At 47.6% G+C, this 18826-nt stretch overlaps 1 protein-coding gene across 4 annotated transcripts in view; it reads left to right on the forward strand.

Annotated features, from left to right (window-relative positions):
* The window catches only part of IRF2 (interferon regulatory factor 2), an 88354-nt gene extending 74481 nt beyond the window's left edge, over positions 1-13873 (forward strand). For all 4 annotated transcript variants that reach the window (XM_081221177.1, XM_081221179.1, XM_081221176.1 and 1 more), the window contains exons 7-9: positions 3536-3700; positions 11006-11052; positions 12348-13873. In XM_081221177.1, coding sequence (XP_081077303.1) covers positions 3536-3700; positions 11006-11052; positions 12348-12656 — 521 coding nt within the window. In that variant the 3' untranslated portion in view covers positions 12657-13873. The remainder of the gene's footprint in view (positions 1-3535; positions 3701-11005; positions 11053-12347) is intronic.
* Positions 13874-18826: the final 4953 nt, after the last annotated feature.

Consider the following 18826-nt stretch of genomic DNA (forward strand, 5'->3'; position numbering starts at 1 on the left):
TCTCAACTCTCTCAGGAGCCACGGTGTGGCTGGGAGACAACACGTACAAATAAAGAGTTAAATAAAGGGACACTGCATTAACTGGGCACGCGAGGCCGAAAGTGAAGGCACATCACAAGGTCGTGTCAGGCTGTCGTTTTGGCCAAGCCATGGGGACAGCAAGCGAGGGGGGCCCGCAGGAAAGAGAGGGCAGTCTGTTCTGGGGGGTCAGGAAAAGGCCCCCCGAAAGCAGAGGCATCTGACTCCTGCCTGCCACTCACCCTCCCCTTCCACCCACCACGCTGGCGCCTCCCCGAAGCCTTTGATTTCCTGGAACTGGAAGAAAAAAATATCCCACTTCCTGAACTTTCATCACGGGCCCTCCGCCCTCCCCGCTTTTCCTTTTCACTACTGTCCTCAGTTTATTCTCTAGATCATTGTGTGCTGGCCTCCAGCCCTACTGGACTTCTTACAAACCAGATCCTGGACTAGATTACACTTCCTCTACCCTTGCTACCTGACCACAGTGCCTTGTACAAAGAGGATGCTCAAGAAATCTCTGTTAGTTGAATGACTGAGTTGGGACTTATGGGGAAAAACACTGAGGGAGAGAATTCCTGGTCAGAACAAAGGGCCGTAATTAGGAAGATGCTTGAATGGCTGCCATAGTTGATACTCCCAGGAATGACAGTGCAAGGGAGAAATGAATTTTGGAGGATTAGAAGTTAAAGGGGCCTTGATTTAAATCAAATCTATATAAGATCTTGATTTTCTTAGTATGTAAGGTATCAGTTTTATCCACCCCCTCATCAAACACAGACACGCACACACACACACACACACACACACGTCCTGTTTGGTTTCTATCTCCACCTACCAATTTGGGAAAGGACAGGACCCATCTTGTTTTCCTGCCGTCTTATTTTACTTGGGAGAGGAGGCGGAAGAAACTTGAGAGAGGTCAGTGTCAGCGCTCAGTCTGTGTCTGGTGAGCTGCATAATTGATGCTCTCAGGCTCAAGGAGTATAGTCCAAAGGATAAAATAAGAATTTGGGAGTCTGCCTGCCATATTTAGCCTGCCTTCCTTTTCTTTAATTTTATCCCCTCCAGGAAAACCCACACGGCATCCAGTTTCCCTTCCATTCTGTATGCTGTGGCTTTGTGGAGTCTTTTATCACATCCCCAAATCTCCTTTCCCAGCCTCTTCGGTGCTTTTCTTTTCTTTGCTAGAAAATCCATGAATTCTCACTGCCTTCTCAAACCTTACCTGAGTAGAAATCAGGTAATATTCTCCCTACCTTAATTCTAGTCACTTCATCACTCCCCTTCAAGCAATTAAAACAGAAACCCACGTATAAACAGAAATACTTGAGTAATCAAAATATTAGACTTTGAGCAGTGAAAATAGGAACTGGCCCATGATGCTAACTCCTCAAGGAGACTGGAATGTGGCCACCTTCCCGCCTAACCTGAACATTTTACAGGTGGCCGAGGACGTACAGCACTGCCCATAATCCGCGCTGTGTGACTTTGGACGAGCTACTGTACTTCTCTGTGCCTGATACTCTGCATTTATAACAGGATAATGATGCTTTCCCTGTCATTCTCATGTGTTGAAATGTGAAAATAACATATACAGGCATGAGTAAAACATTGATTATGAGGGCAAAGTGCTTTGAGAGAGGCCCTTGGGAAAACGTTGATCCCATTTGTTTATGGGTGCCAGTTTTCAGGGGTATTCCATCCAATCAATTGTCAGCAGAAGTATAAGGTCAGCTCTGTTTGAAAGTAAGACAGGGCATTAGGGACATTCAAATTAAAACCACGATGAGGTATCACCACACATCTATCAGAATGACTAAAGTCAAAAAGTAGTGACAACACCAAAAACTGGCTAAAATGTGCATAAATTAGCTTGTCCATACATTGCCGGTTGGAAAGTAATATGGTATAGCCACTCTGGACACTAGTTAAGCAGTTTCTTGTAAAACTAAACATATAATTACCACGTGATCCAGCAATTGCACTCTTGGGCATTTGTCCCAGAGAAATGGAAACTTACGTTCAGATAAAACCTGTGCATGAATGCTCATAGCAGCCTTATTCGTAATAGCCGAAGAATGGAAAGGAACCTACAATTCCTTCAGTGGGTGGATTGAATTGGGTTCCTCCAATTGAAGGAACCTACAGTTCCTACTGATACACACAAAAACTTGGATGAATCTCCAGGGAATTCTGCTGAGTGAAAACAGCCCATCTCAAAAGGTTACTGTGTTGAGTCCCTTTATGAAGCATCCTTGAAATGACAAAAATTATAGAAATGGGAAACAGATGAGTGGTTGTCAGGGGTTAGAGACAAGGGGAGGAGGCTGAAGGAAGGTGAATACAGTTACAGAAGATGCTTGTGATGATGAGACTGGTTTTGACTGCGGAGGTGGGTACGTGAAACCGCGTACGTGGTGAAATTGCACAGAACTAAGTACACACACACGAAGGAGTACAAGTGAAACAGGAAATCTGAACAAGGTGCGTCGATGGTCAAATGTCAATATCCTGATCCTGTATGATAGTTTTGCACATGGGTAAAGGGCACGCGGGATCTGTGTATTATTTCTACAGCTGCACATGATCTCGGGCTGAGAAGTTTCATTAAAGAAAAGTTGAGTCAGGATTTCAGAGGCAGGGTGGTCAGAATTCGTATCATCAGTGTTGTGAGAAGCTGATGCTCCGAAGGTGTGTTAGAACTGGGAAAGCATTCTTTTCCGTTGTTTTTTTTTTTTTTTTTTTTTTTTTTGCTGTATGCGGGCCTCTCACTGCTGTGGCCTCTCCTGCTGTGGAGCACAGGCTCCGGATGCACAGGCTCAGCGGCCATGGCTCACGGGCCCAGCCGCTCTGCGGCATGTGGGATCTTCCCGGACCGGGGCACGAACCCGTGTCCCCTGCATCGGCAGGCGGACTCTCAACCACTGCGCCACCAGGGAAGCCCTTTTCCGTTGTTTTGACATGACAGCTATTGTCTGCGGAGGAGGAGGAGGAGGGGGGCTGGCAGTATGAACGGAGCATCCCACAGCTAGAAGTGACACAACAGGGTGGATTTTGGTGGTCCTCCCTCATTATTTAAGGTTTGATGATGTCTCTCCGGACCCCAGGACCCAGAAACTAGCACAGCAGCTTCCTTTAGAGCAAGAGCAGAGAACAGAAATGGGTCAGGTTCAAAGCACTGTTTCTCTCTCTGGCCCTGGGGCGAGGTCTGGATGCAGCTCTCGTCCTGCAGCCTTGGCTGTGACCAGGAGGTTGAGTCTGGGACGTTGCCACGTGTAAACACCGTTGGCAGGGACACTGGAAAGAGCCCTGGCGAGCCAGGTTATTGGCAGGTTGCTTCTCCAGGGACATTAAACCAAAGCTAAGGCTTGTTGCTGTTTCATGGCAGATGACATTTGGTGACCAGGAATCTGACTCTTGGCCTCTCTGGGGGGATGTTTCCTTTCTCGAGAGTGCATGCTAGGATTGTGAAGGCAGGTGACGTTGGTGCATGATGGCTGTCTTTTCTTGGAAGTCGTAGGACAGTCACATCTGGACAGCAGCATTGAGGATCAAGAGATTGTCACTAATCCACCAGACATCTGCCAAGTTGTGGAAGTGACCACTGAGAGTGACGAGCAGCCGGTCAGCATGAGCGAGCTCTACCCCCTGCAGATCTCCCCCGTGTCTTCCTACGCAGGTAAGGCGAGGTGGGGGGGTCGGAAACGCTGGAACTGAGCAAGGAACCAGGGAGGGCGGTCCTTTAGTCTAGGGTCACTCACTGGTTTCACCAACATAGCAGAGAACCTCTCCTGTGTCCTAAGGATTATTCTGTCTGGAACTAATCTTGCTTTAATGTTCTCAACCAACATCTTCTTGGATATTTTTTTTCTCAATTCGAAGACTCAGTCACAGCATTTTACTTTATCACCCATAACGTGTTCATGCATGACTAACGCATAAGAAGATTTCTTTGGGGAAGTAGTTCATCTGAGTCTTTTATTTGTGCAAGTTGTCAGAAATTCGGAAGGATGTCTTTAATGGAATCTGAGTTTGACCCAGCTGGATAGGGCCATAGGGATAACCTCTTCCGGTTCCTTCGTTGGAATAGAAGGGATTCCTCCAGGCCACACGGCCAGTAAGTGTTTGGGTCAGGACTCGAACTAAACCTTCAGACCCCAAGCTCCATTCTGTCGTTCACCAAGTTGACTTGTCACTTCCACGTATTTTCCTCTTCTTTTTCAATTTCATACAGCTTCTAGCTGGGCCAGGGACTGAGCCCACTGCAAATTCCCCAGGGAATGGCCCCAGAATGGCAGGAATTGGCCCCGGCAGTCACAGGGCTAGCACCGGGTTCAGTGGGTTCTTCCATCCTTACAGGATAAAGTGGCAGCTCCTTTTTCCCACCAGCATTACGTCACCTTATACACTCCTTCTGATGGACTCCACTTAACTTTTGGTGACTCAATTATAATTCTGAAATATAAGTTCTGAGTCAGGGTTATTGCTTGCAGATATTACAAATAAAAAGCAGAGGCCCTATCACGGGTAGCCAGAGTCGCTCTAATAAATAGTTCAGGAATTCTTCCCAGTGTCCTTTATGTGTTGCCAAATCACGTGTCCTTCAGTCAGGACGCCACCCTAGTGAGCGGCACAGAGTCAGCGTTAGAATTAGGTTGATTCAGATGACAAGTTGTTTGTGAATTTTCCGCCCCTAAATTAACCTCATATTTCCTAAACCCCAACTTTCTTTCATTTTAACTTATATTTTTGAGTTGCGGTAAGATATCCACAGCGTAACATTTACCACTTTTAGCCATTTTTCGGTGCACATTGCAGCAGCATTCAGTGACTTAACATCGTTGTGCAACTGGCACCACCCTCCGTCTCCAGAACTTTCTCATCTCGCACAACTGAAACTCTGTGCCCATTATACAACAACTCCCACTCCCCCTCCCCCCAGCCCCTTGGCCAGCCCCCTTTTACTTTCTGTCTCTCTGAATTTGGCTACTCTAGGTACCTCGTATAAGCGGAATCCTACAATAGTAGTTCGTTTGTGACTGGCTTATTTCACTTCGCAGAATGTCCTCAAGGTCCTGACTTTCTTTCGTGCTGGGAACATAAAAATAAAGTGCGAACGAACCTTGGCTACAAGAAGCCTATAATCTGTCAGACAGGATAAGCTTGTCATCAGTTATTTATTCATGAAACATATTTTGAACTCCTGCGTGTGCCAGTCCCTCTTGCATATCTGCCAGTCCTCGTAATAATTACTATTTGTTGCATGTTTGTGGTACCCAGGGTGCTGTGCTTAGTGCTTGAGATCGATTGGCTTATTTAATTATCATGAGAATAACCCCGTCAGCCTGGGTACTGTCATTATTCTCTCTTTAAAGGTTAGGTATTAGGCTTCTCTGGTGGCGCAGTGGTTAAGAATCCGCCTGCTCATGCAGGGGACATGGGTTCGAGCCCTGGTCCGGGAAGATCCCACGTGCCGCGGAGCAACTGAGCCCGTGCACCACAACTACTGAGCCTGAGCTCTAGAGCCCGCGAGCCACAACTACTGAAGCCTGCGTGCCTAGAGCCTGTGCTCTGCAACAAGAGAAGCCACCGCAATGAGAAGCCTGCGCCCCGCAACAAAGAGTAGCCCCTGCTCACTGCAACTAGAGAAGGCCTGCGTGCAGCAGCGAAGACCCAATGCAGCCAAAAATTAAATAAATGAATAAATAAATAAATTTATTGTAAAGAAAAAAGTTAGGTATCTGAGGTCAGTGGGGTGAAGCAGCGTGTCCAGAAACGGACAACCCGTAGCACAGTCAGACCCATACGTGGCTGATGCCAAAGGCCTGCTCTTAGCCCTTTGACTGCACTGCTGCCCTGCAGGACCGTGTGGGGCTCTGCCATTCAGAACAGTCCACCTCCCAGAATCTCAAGGACCAGCCAAAGGAGGCAGAACAGAATGTCTATGCCCTCGTTTGACAGTTGGGATAACTGAAACTTGAAACACTAAGCCACTGTGCTGACGTTTCCCTGACGATGGCTGACAATGTGTGACTTCCCTCTATATGATGCTGCAGGCATTATTACACCCCAAGTGGTTTTTTTTCTTCTTCTTCTTAAGGGCTTAGAGCTTTAGAATAGACGTTTCTATTTATCTATTGAGTTAGACTTTTCTGAAGTCTTCTTGGGGATTCTGGAAAGACCTCTTCTTGCTGTTCTGCCAGCACTGGCATTTTGCTTTAGCAGAAGAATCCCAAGAACAGCTGATTCATGCAGAGAGAAATGAAAATTTCATTACCCTTTTCAGGACATTTGCAAGATTTGAAAAGACGATTCTGGTGCCAGGCTGGCAGGCAGTACGGGTTTGGTTGGAGCCTAGTGTTTCAGCCTGGCCTTTAGTTCTTTCGATTGTTTTCACTGTCTGAATTTTCTAGAACCCTGTGGAGGGAAGCTTCCTGGATGGAGTCAAGACAAGTCATCGTTGCTACTTCTCTAGAGCCTATGACACATAAGAAACGTATCTGTTACTGACCATGGGTAGCTAAATCTTTCAGTCAGGGATTCCATAGCTTGCTACTAGGAAAGGCAGCCCTTTGGTGGTATTCACTTTCTAACTTCACGTTCCCCACGAGAATAGGCTGTTTGCCTGTTTTTCATGACAGGGTCCCTTTGTGTGGACGACTGAACTGAATTTCAGCCTCCTCAAACCACTTCATTCACTTAGAAACTGGTATTTGGAAGCGGTTGTTGGCTATTTTTCCCCCCTACTGATCATTGAAATATAATCCCAGTAGTATTACAAAAACCACATTCATTTCTGCAAGTCTGTCTTCTCCACAGTCTAAATATTACGGTGAGCAAGAAAAGGGACAGTTCCTTTGAGTGGACGTACTTGCATTAGATTGTTTCAAGACCACATGAAATTCTAGTTGGATTCATAAAACTATGTCCTGGGGAGGGATGTCCCAAAGCCCAACCCTGGGAAACTCTAGAGACAAGTCATTTTTATTTTTAAAGATCTACCGCAAAGTGGCCTCTTGCCTGCTGTGTGGCACCAGGATTTTATTAGGTTGTGGGTGGTTTAGTGAAAGAAAGCCACGGTAGTGTTTTGGGGAAGGCTGGACGAGAGTATGGAGAAGAAAGTATAAGACGAAGGATTGGTTGGTGATAACTGAGAGAAGGGAGATGTCCTTCTGACCAGTGACCAGCGGGAAAGACTTTGGGTCCTTCTGGAAACCGTAGCAGGCTTGCATTTTGCTGGGTGCGGCAAAGATAGAAGTGCTGTAAGAGGACTCTGATTTGAACCTCTTCATTGAGCCTTCTAGGGAAAGTAATTGAGATGATTGAGGGAAAGGAATCCTTGTCAATCTTATTAATAAAACTTGTTGAACAACAAGAGCCTTCCAGGAAATGTACCAAGATGTCGTAGTGCAAAAGGGCTGTGACAGAAGACGTCTCCCTCCATCATGTTCCTGAGATGGTCTGACGATAAAAACTGGGCTAAGTGGAGTGTGAGCCCGAGACTAGCATCACTGTAAAACTGCAGCTCTGGAAGAAGCATCTTTGGGGTCATCTAATCCAAACCTCTTCCTTCCCTCTCACCCCAGTCGCTTTCCGGGAAACGGAGACCAGAAAGATGAAAGAAACTGCTTAGGTACCTGTTATTACTCTGTAAACACTTGCAACTTACTCAGACCGTGCTCGGGAAGCAACTCCAAAAAAATTTTTTTTAATTCCATTCTACTCAAAGCAAATACGAAACCAAATCCAAAGTAATCACAAGGAAAAATGAAACAACTCATGTTGCTGTGTCGGTGGTAACATTGATCTGGAAGCAGGAGCTGCCATGAATTAATTTGTCCTATAAGAACCGATCTTGAAAATGGCAATGGTGGAGTAAAACCAAGAAAACGAGGAAAATGGGCATGAGTGCCCCCAACAAAGCACTCTGAGCCAGTGACCCAGGGGTGGCCGGGAACACCACTGTTATTCTAGAGGGAAGGGTTTGGGGTCCTCACGCTAGAGCTTCCCAGCATCGCCTGCTCCTAAGCTGAAGGCGCTCAAGGTCATTCTTTTAAACAATGAAAATGAGAACTTCCAGTTTGCTTACATGGAGAGTTTTCAAAACTACTTCAGAGGCAGTTGATCTTCCTTTAGAAACGGTGCTCTTCAGCTGACGTTTGTGTCAGCTGAAAACAGAAGTTCAGAGCATGTGAACTTGTCTCCGACTATCTCCCTGAAGTTGAAAACTGGGTGCTTACAGGCGATTTAACCCTCTGATTCTGTTCACGGCTCGTGCCAGGCCTTACCAGGGAGTCTTCCCCAGGGTCTGCCTTCCCTCCCCTCCCGCAACTGTGACTCATGCTGTGGAATCCCAGAACCTTGGTCTAACCTGCTCATTTTTGCCTGTGTCCAGCGCCCAGAGCAAGCCTGGTGGCATCTTGGTTTTATGTGAAGGGGAGAGGAACAGAAGATGATGGTGTTTATGGAGGGTGATTAGGAGTGGAAGGGCCTAGACCTACAGGACGGGAAGAGAAACCTTGGCTTCGGAGCACTGAGAAAGCTAACCATAGAAACGGAAAGGGGATCTTGAAGTTTCACCAGAGGCTGGAGCAGCCGGAGAGCTTCAGCGCCCGGGGCCCTGGAATCAGAAGCTTGCTTTGTTTTCCCTCCTCTGTGCTGACTCAGTCCGTGATGACTTTGGCTGGTTTCTCAACATCTCTGTTCCGCATTTTTCTTGGGAGTGGCAGCGCTGATTGCTGCCTCCTCAGGGTCCCGGGCTAGCCTGAAGGTTGAGTGAGGGGGGGCATTTTCCCTTGCTGTTGTGTATAATTTGTTTTTGTGGGGAAACCTCTCTTGTGCCCGGCGTTGCCAGTTTGCCCCGACAACTAGGGTTGGGCCTTCTCCGGGCTTCTGCTGCCGCTGCTGGGGATGCTTCAGGAAGTCGGCTCAGTCTGAGGAGTGGACGGGCCTGTCTTCTAGTTGCTGGGGGTCAGCGCTCGGCAATCGCTTGTGCCCAGGTGAAGTCACTGGAGGAGAACAGTGGCCGAGAAACGTGCACAGAGGCCCCAGGGTGGGCCCCGTGTAGTAACTTCCGGTTTCTTTGTTCGAGGAATGAATCTGTGCCTCAGTTTGTCCGTTTGTTCCTTAGCCTTTAATTTATGGAGGGCCTGGTCTGGGCCTGGTGCCCTGGGTCGTCAGAAGGACTCTATCTGGGCTGGGAGCCACCTGGTCACAGCTGTGCCACCAGCAAGACGTGAGGCTGGAGGCCAGTCCCTCTGTAGGTTTAGGATGGAAAGGGTGGAAGGCACAAGAACACATAAGGTCCTTCTGCACAATCAAGGGGTGACAGGACCTGCTCCCTGACTTAGGGTCCTTGAGAGACTGAACAAGACCTGCGTGCAGAGCACGGGCCCCCAAAACGTTCACTAATACAGCTTCCCTTCAGGCCGTGTCTGCGAAGTGAATGACCCAGACTCAGGGCTCTCTAAGGGTCAGTGTATTTTGGAAGTTCTACCCGCTGTGCTTTCATTTTCTCAATGCTGTGAACCCTGGAGAACCGCACACCATCAATTTTGTACTTAAAACAATATTAACATTTTTCTGCTTTAAAAAAAATAAGTTTGCTTTAAAAAAAATCAAATTTTTTTTTTTTTACTTAAAAGAATCTTGTATTCTATGTACAGGTGATGTGTAATCGCTAGCTATTGACTGTGACCCTGTCACCCTAGTGTGTGGTGCAGATCCCCTGTTGAATGAGGCTCAGGACAAAGGCGCACCAACGTTTACTGGGTGTGGGCTATGTTCCAGGCCCCGTACTAGGCCTTTCCCTCACTCATCACGTAATCCTCTTTGGAAGGTGTTTATACTCCCATTTTACAGATGGGGAAACTGCCTCAGTGAAGTTAAGTAACTTGCTCTGTGTCTCACAGGCGGCAGGATGAATCAGGATGGTAAGTGAGTTGGTTATCTGTTGCTGCGTGACCCTATAACCACAAACCTAGTGCCTTAAAACAACACACATTTATCATCCCCCAGTTTCTGAGGGTCGGGAGAGCAGCCATGGCTTGGCTGGGTCCTCTGCTCAGGGTGTTCTCTGCACAGACCAGCAGTTGAGGTCTGGTCCAGGGCTGATGTCTCATTTGAGGATGGGGTCGGGGAGGATCTGCTCCCAGGCTCACAAGGTTTGGGGCAGAATGTACCTCCTGGCAGGTTGTCAAACCGAGGGCCTCAGTTTCTTGCTGGCTGTTGGCTGGAAGCGGTCCTCAGTTGTCCGTCCTGTGAGCCTCCCTGCCATGGCTGCTGGCTTCCTCAAAGCCAGCAAGGGAGCTGGTCTCCTCATGAGACAGGTTGCAGGCTCACATAACGTAATCACGTGCATCCCATCGCCTCCACTGTGTTCTGTTGGTTCAGAGCAAGTCACAGGCCCCGCCTGCCCTCCAGAGGAGGGAACCCCACAAGAAGGTAAACACCAGGAGCTGAGGCTCACGGGAGCCACCCTAGAATCTGTGCACCCACAGTAACCCAGGGGGAAGATGCCACTTTATTAACCCAGGATATAAGTACTGAAGGGCCGTGAGGGAAAGGAGGGATCTGAGGAGAATGAGGAGAATGAATGGGAAAAGATGGCTTGTGATGGAGCAGCTGTGAGGAAAGGGCCTGACGTGGAGCCAGCAGAGGGCCGGCGGGGGGGTGGGAGGGGGCAGGGGCGGGCAGAACGCAGATGGGCAGCCCGGGGCCCAGCACCCTATCCTGGGAAGAGAGACCATGAATAAACATAGCCTGGCCCTGGGAAAACGAGCCCCCCTTCAACTCTAAATTCCGCCCTAGCATCTCCCAGGCACACGCGTTTGACCTGACGCAAGGGGACGGAGGTTATGAGTTTAGTGATGCATTTCTCTTATGAAGAAAGACATGCTGATGTATTTTTTTAAAACACTGCCTGAGCCTCGAAACAGCTTGAGTGGCAGGAATGATGTGCCTGTGTTTTTCTCTCTGTGAACAGAAAGCGAAACTACCGACAGTGTGCCCAGTGATGAAGAGAGCTCGGAGGTAAGCATGGTGGCACCGGGGCAAAGCCTTCCCAACTGGCACGTTGGTTTCCCTGCTGCTAGTGACGTTTCTATTCTTTTGAGCATGAGTTTTCACTCATTTTTGGATTTTTTTTTTTTTTTTTGGTGATGGTGAAATATACATCACATAAAATGTGCAGTGCTTTTGGATTTTGACTTACAAAATGAAGCTTTGGGAAGTAAATGGGAGGGAAGGGAGTAAGGTGTTACAGTGAGAAAGGAGGCTATGACGGCAGGAAAAGGCTAAGAAACGCTGATATGCTTTTACCACCATAAACATCCTAAATCACAGGCAGAAACAAGAGGTCCAAGTGGCCCAAAGCAATGATGAGAAGTCAGTATCAGAAAGTGCTAAGCAAAAGTAGCTCCCCAGACACCGGGAGTGTCCCCAACCCCCCAGCCCGCCCTGTGCCCTGTGATCCCTGCCCACGGGCCAGGTATGTGTTCAGTCCGGATTCCAAGTGGCTTTGCTTCTGATCTCTCCTCTTGGCTAGGCTCAGACAATGGCAGGAAATGGTTGGAACTGTGAGGGGAAGCATTCCTGCGAAGCCTGCTTTGTGTTTGTGTTTGAGTGAGTGAGTTAGTGAGAGACAGACGGACAGAGCCTGGCTGACTAGGCTCTGAATTAGTAATTTCCCAATGTACTAAATATATAGTCCAGGAATTCTGAAAAGACAGTAGGTGTAGATGCGCACATACATTCGGAACCTGTTTCTTCAAGGTCAGAATTCTAGCTCCTTCGCTGAATGACGCCACCCTTGAAGCCAGCTATTTGCTGGAGCTGGAGCTCTAAGCTGTACCCGTTTGAAAGCAATCCAGGGGCGTTCCCTGTCTTTTATTGCGTTCCTCGCTTCCCGCACTCTGAAAATGCAGCTTGACTCAAAGATCAGGCCGGGCCATCTGTGAGGACTTAGTCGCTGTGACACACCAGCCATCCTGGCCCAAAGCTACCTAACCATGAGGCCGGGCAGCCAGAGTAGCGGGGAACCAGAAACCAAGCTGCTGCCTTGTTTTCCTGCCTTCATAGAACAGTCTTGGCTAGATTTCTGGGAGGTAGCCAATGGGCATGGATAAAAAGGGAAGAGAAACTGTGCTTGGGGCATGCGTGGCTGGGGATGGATTTCAGTTCAGGGGTGTGGAGTCGCTAAGGTTCTCATTTATTCCGTGCCTCTTAAGAAATTCAGACACCAACACATGGGAAGAGTGGCATATTTTTTAAAAAGCCATTGAAGAGAAGGCAAAGGAAATGTATATCATAATTATTTTCTTTGAAAGGGCCGACCACACTGGCGGAAGAGGAACATTGAAGGCAAACAGTACCTCAGCAACATGGGGACACGAAGCACGTACCTGCTACCCAGCATGGCGACCTTCGTCACTTCCAACAAGCCCGACCTCCAGGTCACCATCAAAGAGGAGAGCTGTCCCGTGCCTTACAACAGCTCCTGGCCCCCGTTCCCAGACCTCCCCCTCGCCCCCTCCGTGACCCCAGCGCCCAGCAGCAGCCGACCAGACCGGGAGACCCGGGCCAGCGTCATCAAGAAGACCTCTGACATCACCCAGGCCCGCGTCAAGAGCTGTTAAGCCTTCGACTTCCCCTGGTGGTTGTTGGGATTTCTTGGCTTTGTTTTATTGTTTGTTTGTATTATATTTTTCTTTCTGACACCTCTTTTAGACGAATCTTAAGGGAAAAAGCCTTGACAATAGAACTTTGATTGCTGTGTCCAACTCCAGTACTGGAGCTTCTTTTTAACTCAGGACTCCAGCCCCTTGGTAGACGCATATCTCTAGAGCCTGCTGGATCTCCCAGGGCTGCTCCCTCAAGTTCAAGGACGTCATAGGACCAACACCCACACGGGCAGTGAGGTGCTGCATTGCCTGCGGTCAAGGCCAGCATGGTGGAACGGATGCCTCTAAATGGAGGAGAAAATGTGAACTAGCTGGAATTTTTTATTCTTGTGAATATGTACATAGGGCAGTACTAGCGACGTTGCAGTCTGCTTCTGCACCTTATCTTAAAGCACTTACAGATAGACCCTCTCGTGATCCTGCTCTGTTTCATAGCACAGTCAGCACCCCTCTTCCCTCCTCCCATCCCTTCCCCTCCCCGTCCCGTCCCCCTCCCCTCCCCCCTCCCATCTCCTCCTCTCCCTTTGCACCCCCTCCCCTCCCAGCCCCTCCCCTTGCTTGCCTCGCCTTCATCCCACCCCCTCCCCTCCCCTCTCCTGCCCTCACTTGCCTCGCCTTCATCCCACGCCCTCCCCTCCCCTCCCCTGCCCTCCTATCCCCTTCATTTTCTTTCCTCCTTTTCCTCCCCTCAAAGGCTGTGTTCCACATCCCTGAGGAGGAGAAGAAAATGAACTTCTCCACAGATGTCCCATTTTAAAAGACTGCTTTAAAAAACAAAAAAAAAAAAAAGAAAAGAAAAAAATCTTTCTAATCTGCTATGCTTGAATGCCACGCGGTACAAAGGAAAACTATCATGGAGAGATTATGCAAATTCCCAGATTTGAAGAGAAAAATACTCTAATTCTAACCAGAGCAAGCTTTTTTATTTTTTATACCGGGGAATATTTTATTCAAGGTAAAATTCTAAAGAAAATATAATTGTTTTTTATCTTTTCTACAGCAAATTTATAATTTTAAGATTCCTTTTCTTGTTTATCGGCAGTTATTACATCCTTGTGGCACATTTTTTTTTTAATTTTGTAAAGGTGAAAAAGCTTTTATGAGCTCATGTAGCAATCAAATTATCCTGTGGATTGATAATAAATGAATATGATATATAGTTAAATTTTTAATGGGCATCACGCCTGGCTTTGTGTATGTGTCCCTTAGAGCACAGTCATGGGATTGGACTGGTGCGATATCGTTTCTTCTGGTGGACCAGAACTTTCCCCCTTTCGACCCTGGAGCTTTCTGTTGTGAGATGGCTTCCTCTGTTAGGCGCTAGCCCGGAGCTGGACGTTGTACTGCGTGTCTTACACGATGATTTCACTTGTTCACTCATCCAGATTGTGCACAAGATAGAGATTTATCTCCATTTCACAGGGAGGAGATGGAGACTTAAAAGGAAAATGCCTTTAGTCAAGGTCACATAGGTAGTCAGAATCCAAGGCTGGTGTGACTCTGGAGGAGTCTCTTTTCCCCTTTCCACTACTCTCTGCTGTCAGCAAATTCCACCCACATCTGTGTTTTTCTTGTTCTTAAACATAGGACTGAAATTCTGTGTTTATGTCACATACCGGCCTCACAGATAAGACATTTTTGAGAACAGGAAACATTTGTTGGGTTCCTCGTCAAAGTCAGTCTTCTTTCTAAGACCTGGGGCCTCAGACCTAGGCCCTGCCCTCAGAACTTAAGACATGTATTTTCTAGTGACAAATGTGAATTCCACACCCCAGACTCCCCCCACCACCCAGTCTCTGACCTTGGGCAAGAAGGCCGCGGCGATCACCCCTCATGCTTCCACGATGTCCAGAAAAATCAGCCTATGAAGACTTAGCCGCCTCCCTACCACCTCTGGGGGCTTATGGAGGAGATTGCTAGGTTAATATTTGAAAAGGTTGCTTCAGTGAAAGGACAAAGGGCTAATTTTAATGCCTCTCTCTGTGGGTGGCTGCAGATATAATTAGTGGCCATAAAATTATCCAGCCCTGAACAAAAATTAACTGAAGCATTTTACTAGTTGCTGGGCTGTGGTTGAAATGCCAGGGTTGATGGCTGGCTGCTTCCCCGAGGAGCACCCTGGTGACTCTGGGTTTACCTGCGCTTCACGGGAAGCCTCGCTTTCTGTGCTCTTCACTGAAGACCTACCCTTCTCCCAGGTCCTGAATACACAGGTCCAGTTCTTTGCGACTTGTATCTAAATCCTTCTAAGTCATCCTGTTTTAGAATAAATTAGAAACCAATAACGGAAGGCAGCTCTCCATCACATGGCCTGGAGATCAAAGGGTTAAGGCCACTCCTGATTCCCGCCCCCCTTCCCTCTTCCCAACACAGAGGGAACCCCCAGCTCACTTCCTGAGCCCTGTCAGCAGCTCTGCAGGGCCCAGACGCCGCCGCCTCTCGTGCTTCCTCCTACACGGTTATGACCGGAAGTACAGCATCTTACCAGGTCAGAGAAGGTGGGGGATCTGGAGATGCACCACTGAGGGACTGAAGGTGACCATCCATTGCCAAGCAGGCCACGGAAAACAGAATCATGTTTCAATTATTTCTGAGAAAGGCTGTCGTGTTTCTCAGTGTTACTTGCCAGGAGTGTAGGAAAAGAAGCTAGTCAGCCCATGCCTAGGGTTGGCCTGAGGAAGAAAAACATATGAGATGGGCCGACTCCGGGATTGCAGCCTCAGACCTCATTGTCCGTTACAGGAAGTGCTGGGGACACGTGCTGCTTTCGTCTGGCGTCTGTGTGAGCTGATATGCTTTTATGATGGGCGTGTGTGTGTGTGTGTGTGTGTGTGTGTGTGTGTAACTAGCAGGTTCAGCGTCTTGTTCTCTGCAGCCAGCACCTAGGTCACCCCTTGGTAAGAAGGAGCCGGTACAGATGTGAACTCTGAATCCAGTGACAGGAACTTCCGCCCACTCAGAAGATTGAGAGAACCCAGCACATCCTGAACCACAAAGGGCTTCCAGAATGCCGTTTGCAAGTCTCTAAATAAATCCATGCTCAACCATAACATTTTTTCCATGTTTTGATGAAGTAACTGCCAAAGGAGGTGTTTAGTCTATTTAAATGTATTTATAGAGAACAAGAAATACACATGGAAAAGAAATGCACACAAATCCATTGGCCATCAGAACCCCAAAATAGTATCCTTTTTTTTCCCCTCCCAAATCTAAAGTGTACTAAACTATCAGGTAACCACTACTGAGATCAAAATTTTAGGAATGAGGAAGGTATGTGATTGGGTTTCAGGGTTCTGAGTTTTCAGATTTGAGCTTTTGGAAGTATTTTGCATGTGAATGAAAACGATGTTAAGCCCCAAATGGCCTCCTGCCCTAATGGAACATTAGACATTCCATTTGCTTGAGGCCATTCTTTGAACATTGAATTCATTAGGTTTTAAAAGCCCCCCTGTTATTCTAGCTATGGACAAACAGACCCAGATAAAAGGTAAGAATAAGAAGCCCCTATTTTGCGGAATCTCTACTGAGGCAAGACAAAAAAGGCACACTAGGAAGAAGTTTGCAAGCCGGTAGCCAAAATGGGTCCTGACATGCAGTGTCAGGTACCCTGGGTCTCAGTAGCAGTTTTGGTATACAAAGAGAAAGGAGGCAGAAACTGGTTTTTACCTGATGGTGTTCAGCCACCTCATCTTGAAATGCCACACCCTGGCGCCTCCAGTGCCAGGATGGTCAGAGCCAGTGGGACCTGAACCTGACCAGCCAAGGGGGCTGGGAACCAGCTCTCCATCTTGTTCCCAGGCTGCAGTAGACCCCTCCCTGAGGGGATCCCAGTCCGTGGGACTGGAAGCTTCTTGAGGTTGTGTGTCAGTCACATTTGCATCCCACATGTGGAAATTAGGCAGTCACCCCCAGGATCTCCTCCCCTTCCCCTGGGATCCACATACCAGTGTCAAAAGAACAGGGCCAGGCCCCTGGGCTGTCCCCCTTTGGAGCGTGGCCAGCCATAGACCTGGAGAGGAGCGTCCCAGGTTGTGCAAAACTTTGGGTCAGGGGACACAAGAAGATGGTGGGTGAGATGTTTCCTCCTGAGGCTGCCTGGCCTCTGGGCCCCTGCCGGCCCTCTGGACCCTGGCACCATCCCCTGCCTTGGCTTGGGCAGTGCTGGCCATGCTGGGTGGACAGACAAGGGTTTTTGAGGTTTCCTTCTGTGGCCACACTGACAACAGGTGCAGGGGCTCTGCTACCGAAAATAGCGCCTGGAAGGAAGGAAGTGGCCAGCCTAATAGCCGGTGTGAGCAAAAATGTGAAGTCTGTCCAAGAACTTGAGTCATACCATGGAAGGATTGGAAGGATCGAGAAGTAGGACATGTCAGAGTTCACACAGTCAGAAAAGAGCATTTTCTGGAGTCCTTCAGGCGATTTCTTAAGAAGAAAAGCAGCGTGAGTGCTTCTGTTCCTCTAAGCACAATGCCCTTGGGAGACTTGGTCAGTTTCTCTGTATCTGCTTTGTAAACACGTTCAGACAGAGCTTGCTGGCTCTGAGGAATGCATTGTGCTGGATTGTGCAACTCTGCCCCCGTTAACCCCTCACATACACATGGCCAGAGAAACGCCACCGTCACGTGCAACAGTTGATTTTAGTAACACAACTGTTTTTGCATGTGCAAAACAAACTCCAGGGTGATTGCATCACTAAGTTTTGGTTTTGGTTGAGAAGAATATTTTAAAATCTAAACATCCAAACATTCAACACCGTGAATCATCAGGGAAAAAGAATCTCCAAGATGATCCATCTACCGGAAGCTTGGGTCGTAGGTCTGAAAATGCTCATAGTCAGTCTCCAGTTCTCTCTAATGCACCAGATCAAAGACATTGTTTTCAATCCACAAATTATACTTGAATGCGCTGTCTGAAGTTTCAGGATAATGTTAGCGCTAGAGAGTGTGAGTTCTTTATGGTTCGTGATAGCTAAGCCTTTATTCATCCCTAGAATTAACGAGATTATAAACAGATTTCTCTTGCCTTCCCTGAAGGATCTAGTGCTATAGCTTTTCTCTGGGGTGCTCCTGTATCATGTTTTTCAATTTAATTATGAAATATGCTATTAATTATATTTCACATGTTGAGCTGTAGCATATTCAACATATAGCCAAACAGGAGTATTAGTAAAAGTGTAGAATGCAGGCCAAGGCCATTGCTCAGATTTCACCCTGAGGGTTTCAGGGATCATTTGCAAGACAGCTGTGACATGGGAAGGAAACCACAGGCTGGTTTAAAAGATTTGTGTTTGCAAACTTCTATTTGCAAGATTGATTTAAAATAATGTAATTCCAAATGCCTTTCTCTAGCATCTCATGAAGTTAACTAGGGAAACTAATTGTCTTCGTCTGCCCGGGACTGATGGGGTTCCCAGGATGTGGGATTTTAGTGCTAAAACTGGGAAAGTGTCCGGCAAACCGGAAGGAGTTGGTCACCCTAAATTTAATGCTGAGATCCAGAGAACGCATATCATTTTGTGTTCACTGGGGATTTTCTGAACCCAGGTGAAAGCTTCATGAGGAGGCGTTATTGAGGGTATACTGTTGACGACTCTATTACTAACATTAATTTGGTAGTAGTGTTCTGTTAAGAAAAGTAGACTCATTCATTCAACACTATTTATTTATTCCCACTGTTTGTTAATAATGTTCTAAGTGTTAGAGGGCTGTACAGAAGTGAATAAAACAAAGTCTTTGTTTGAATAGAGATTAAATTCTAGTAGGGGTGGGCATCCAACCAATAAATAGTCTTTCAGAGACAATAAATAGTCTGGAGAAAAATAAAGCTGGGTAAGGGAGACAGGGAGTGATGGAGATATTCAAAGCTCTTATTTTAGAGCTTAAAGGATCCATTGAAGGGCTGACAGTTGCAAAGGCCAGTTAGTGGGAAAGATGGGGAACAGTGTGTATCCGCAGGGTTCAGTTGCAGGAAACAGAACCCACTCTGGCTCTTTTCAGCAGAGAGGCATTGACCAGGGAGAAGCAGGTTTCTGCATGGTTGGAAAGGCTGGAGGGGCCGACCGCAGGGCTGCCTCCCCCTCTGCCAACCATGAAGGTCGGAAATTGGGAGGTTGGCACTGGAGACAT

Source organism: Mesoplodon bidens (genome assembly GCF_964165515.1).
Source record: "Mesoplodon bidens genome assembly, chromosome: 20".
Lineage (NCBI taxonomy): Eukaryota > Metazoa > Chordata > Mammalia > Artiodactyla > Ziphiidae > Mesoplodon > Mesoplodon bidens.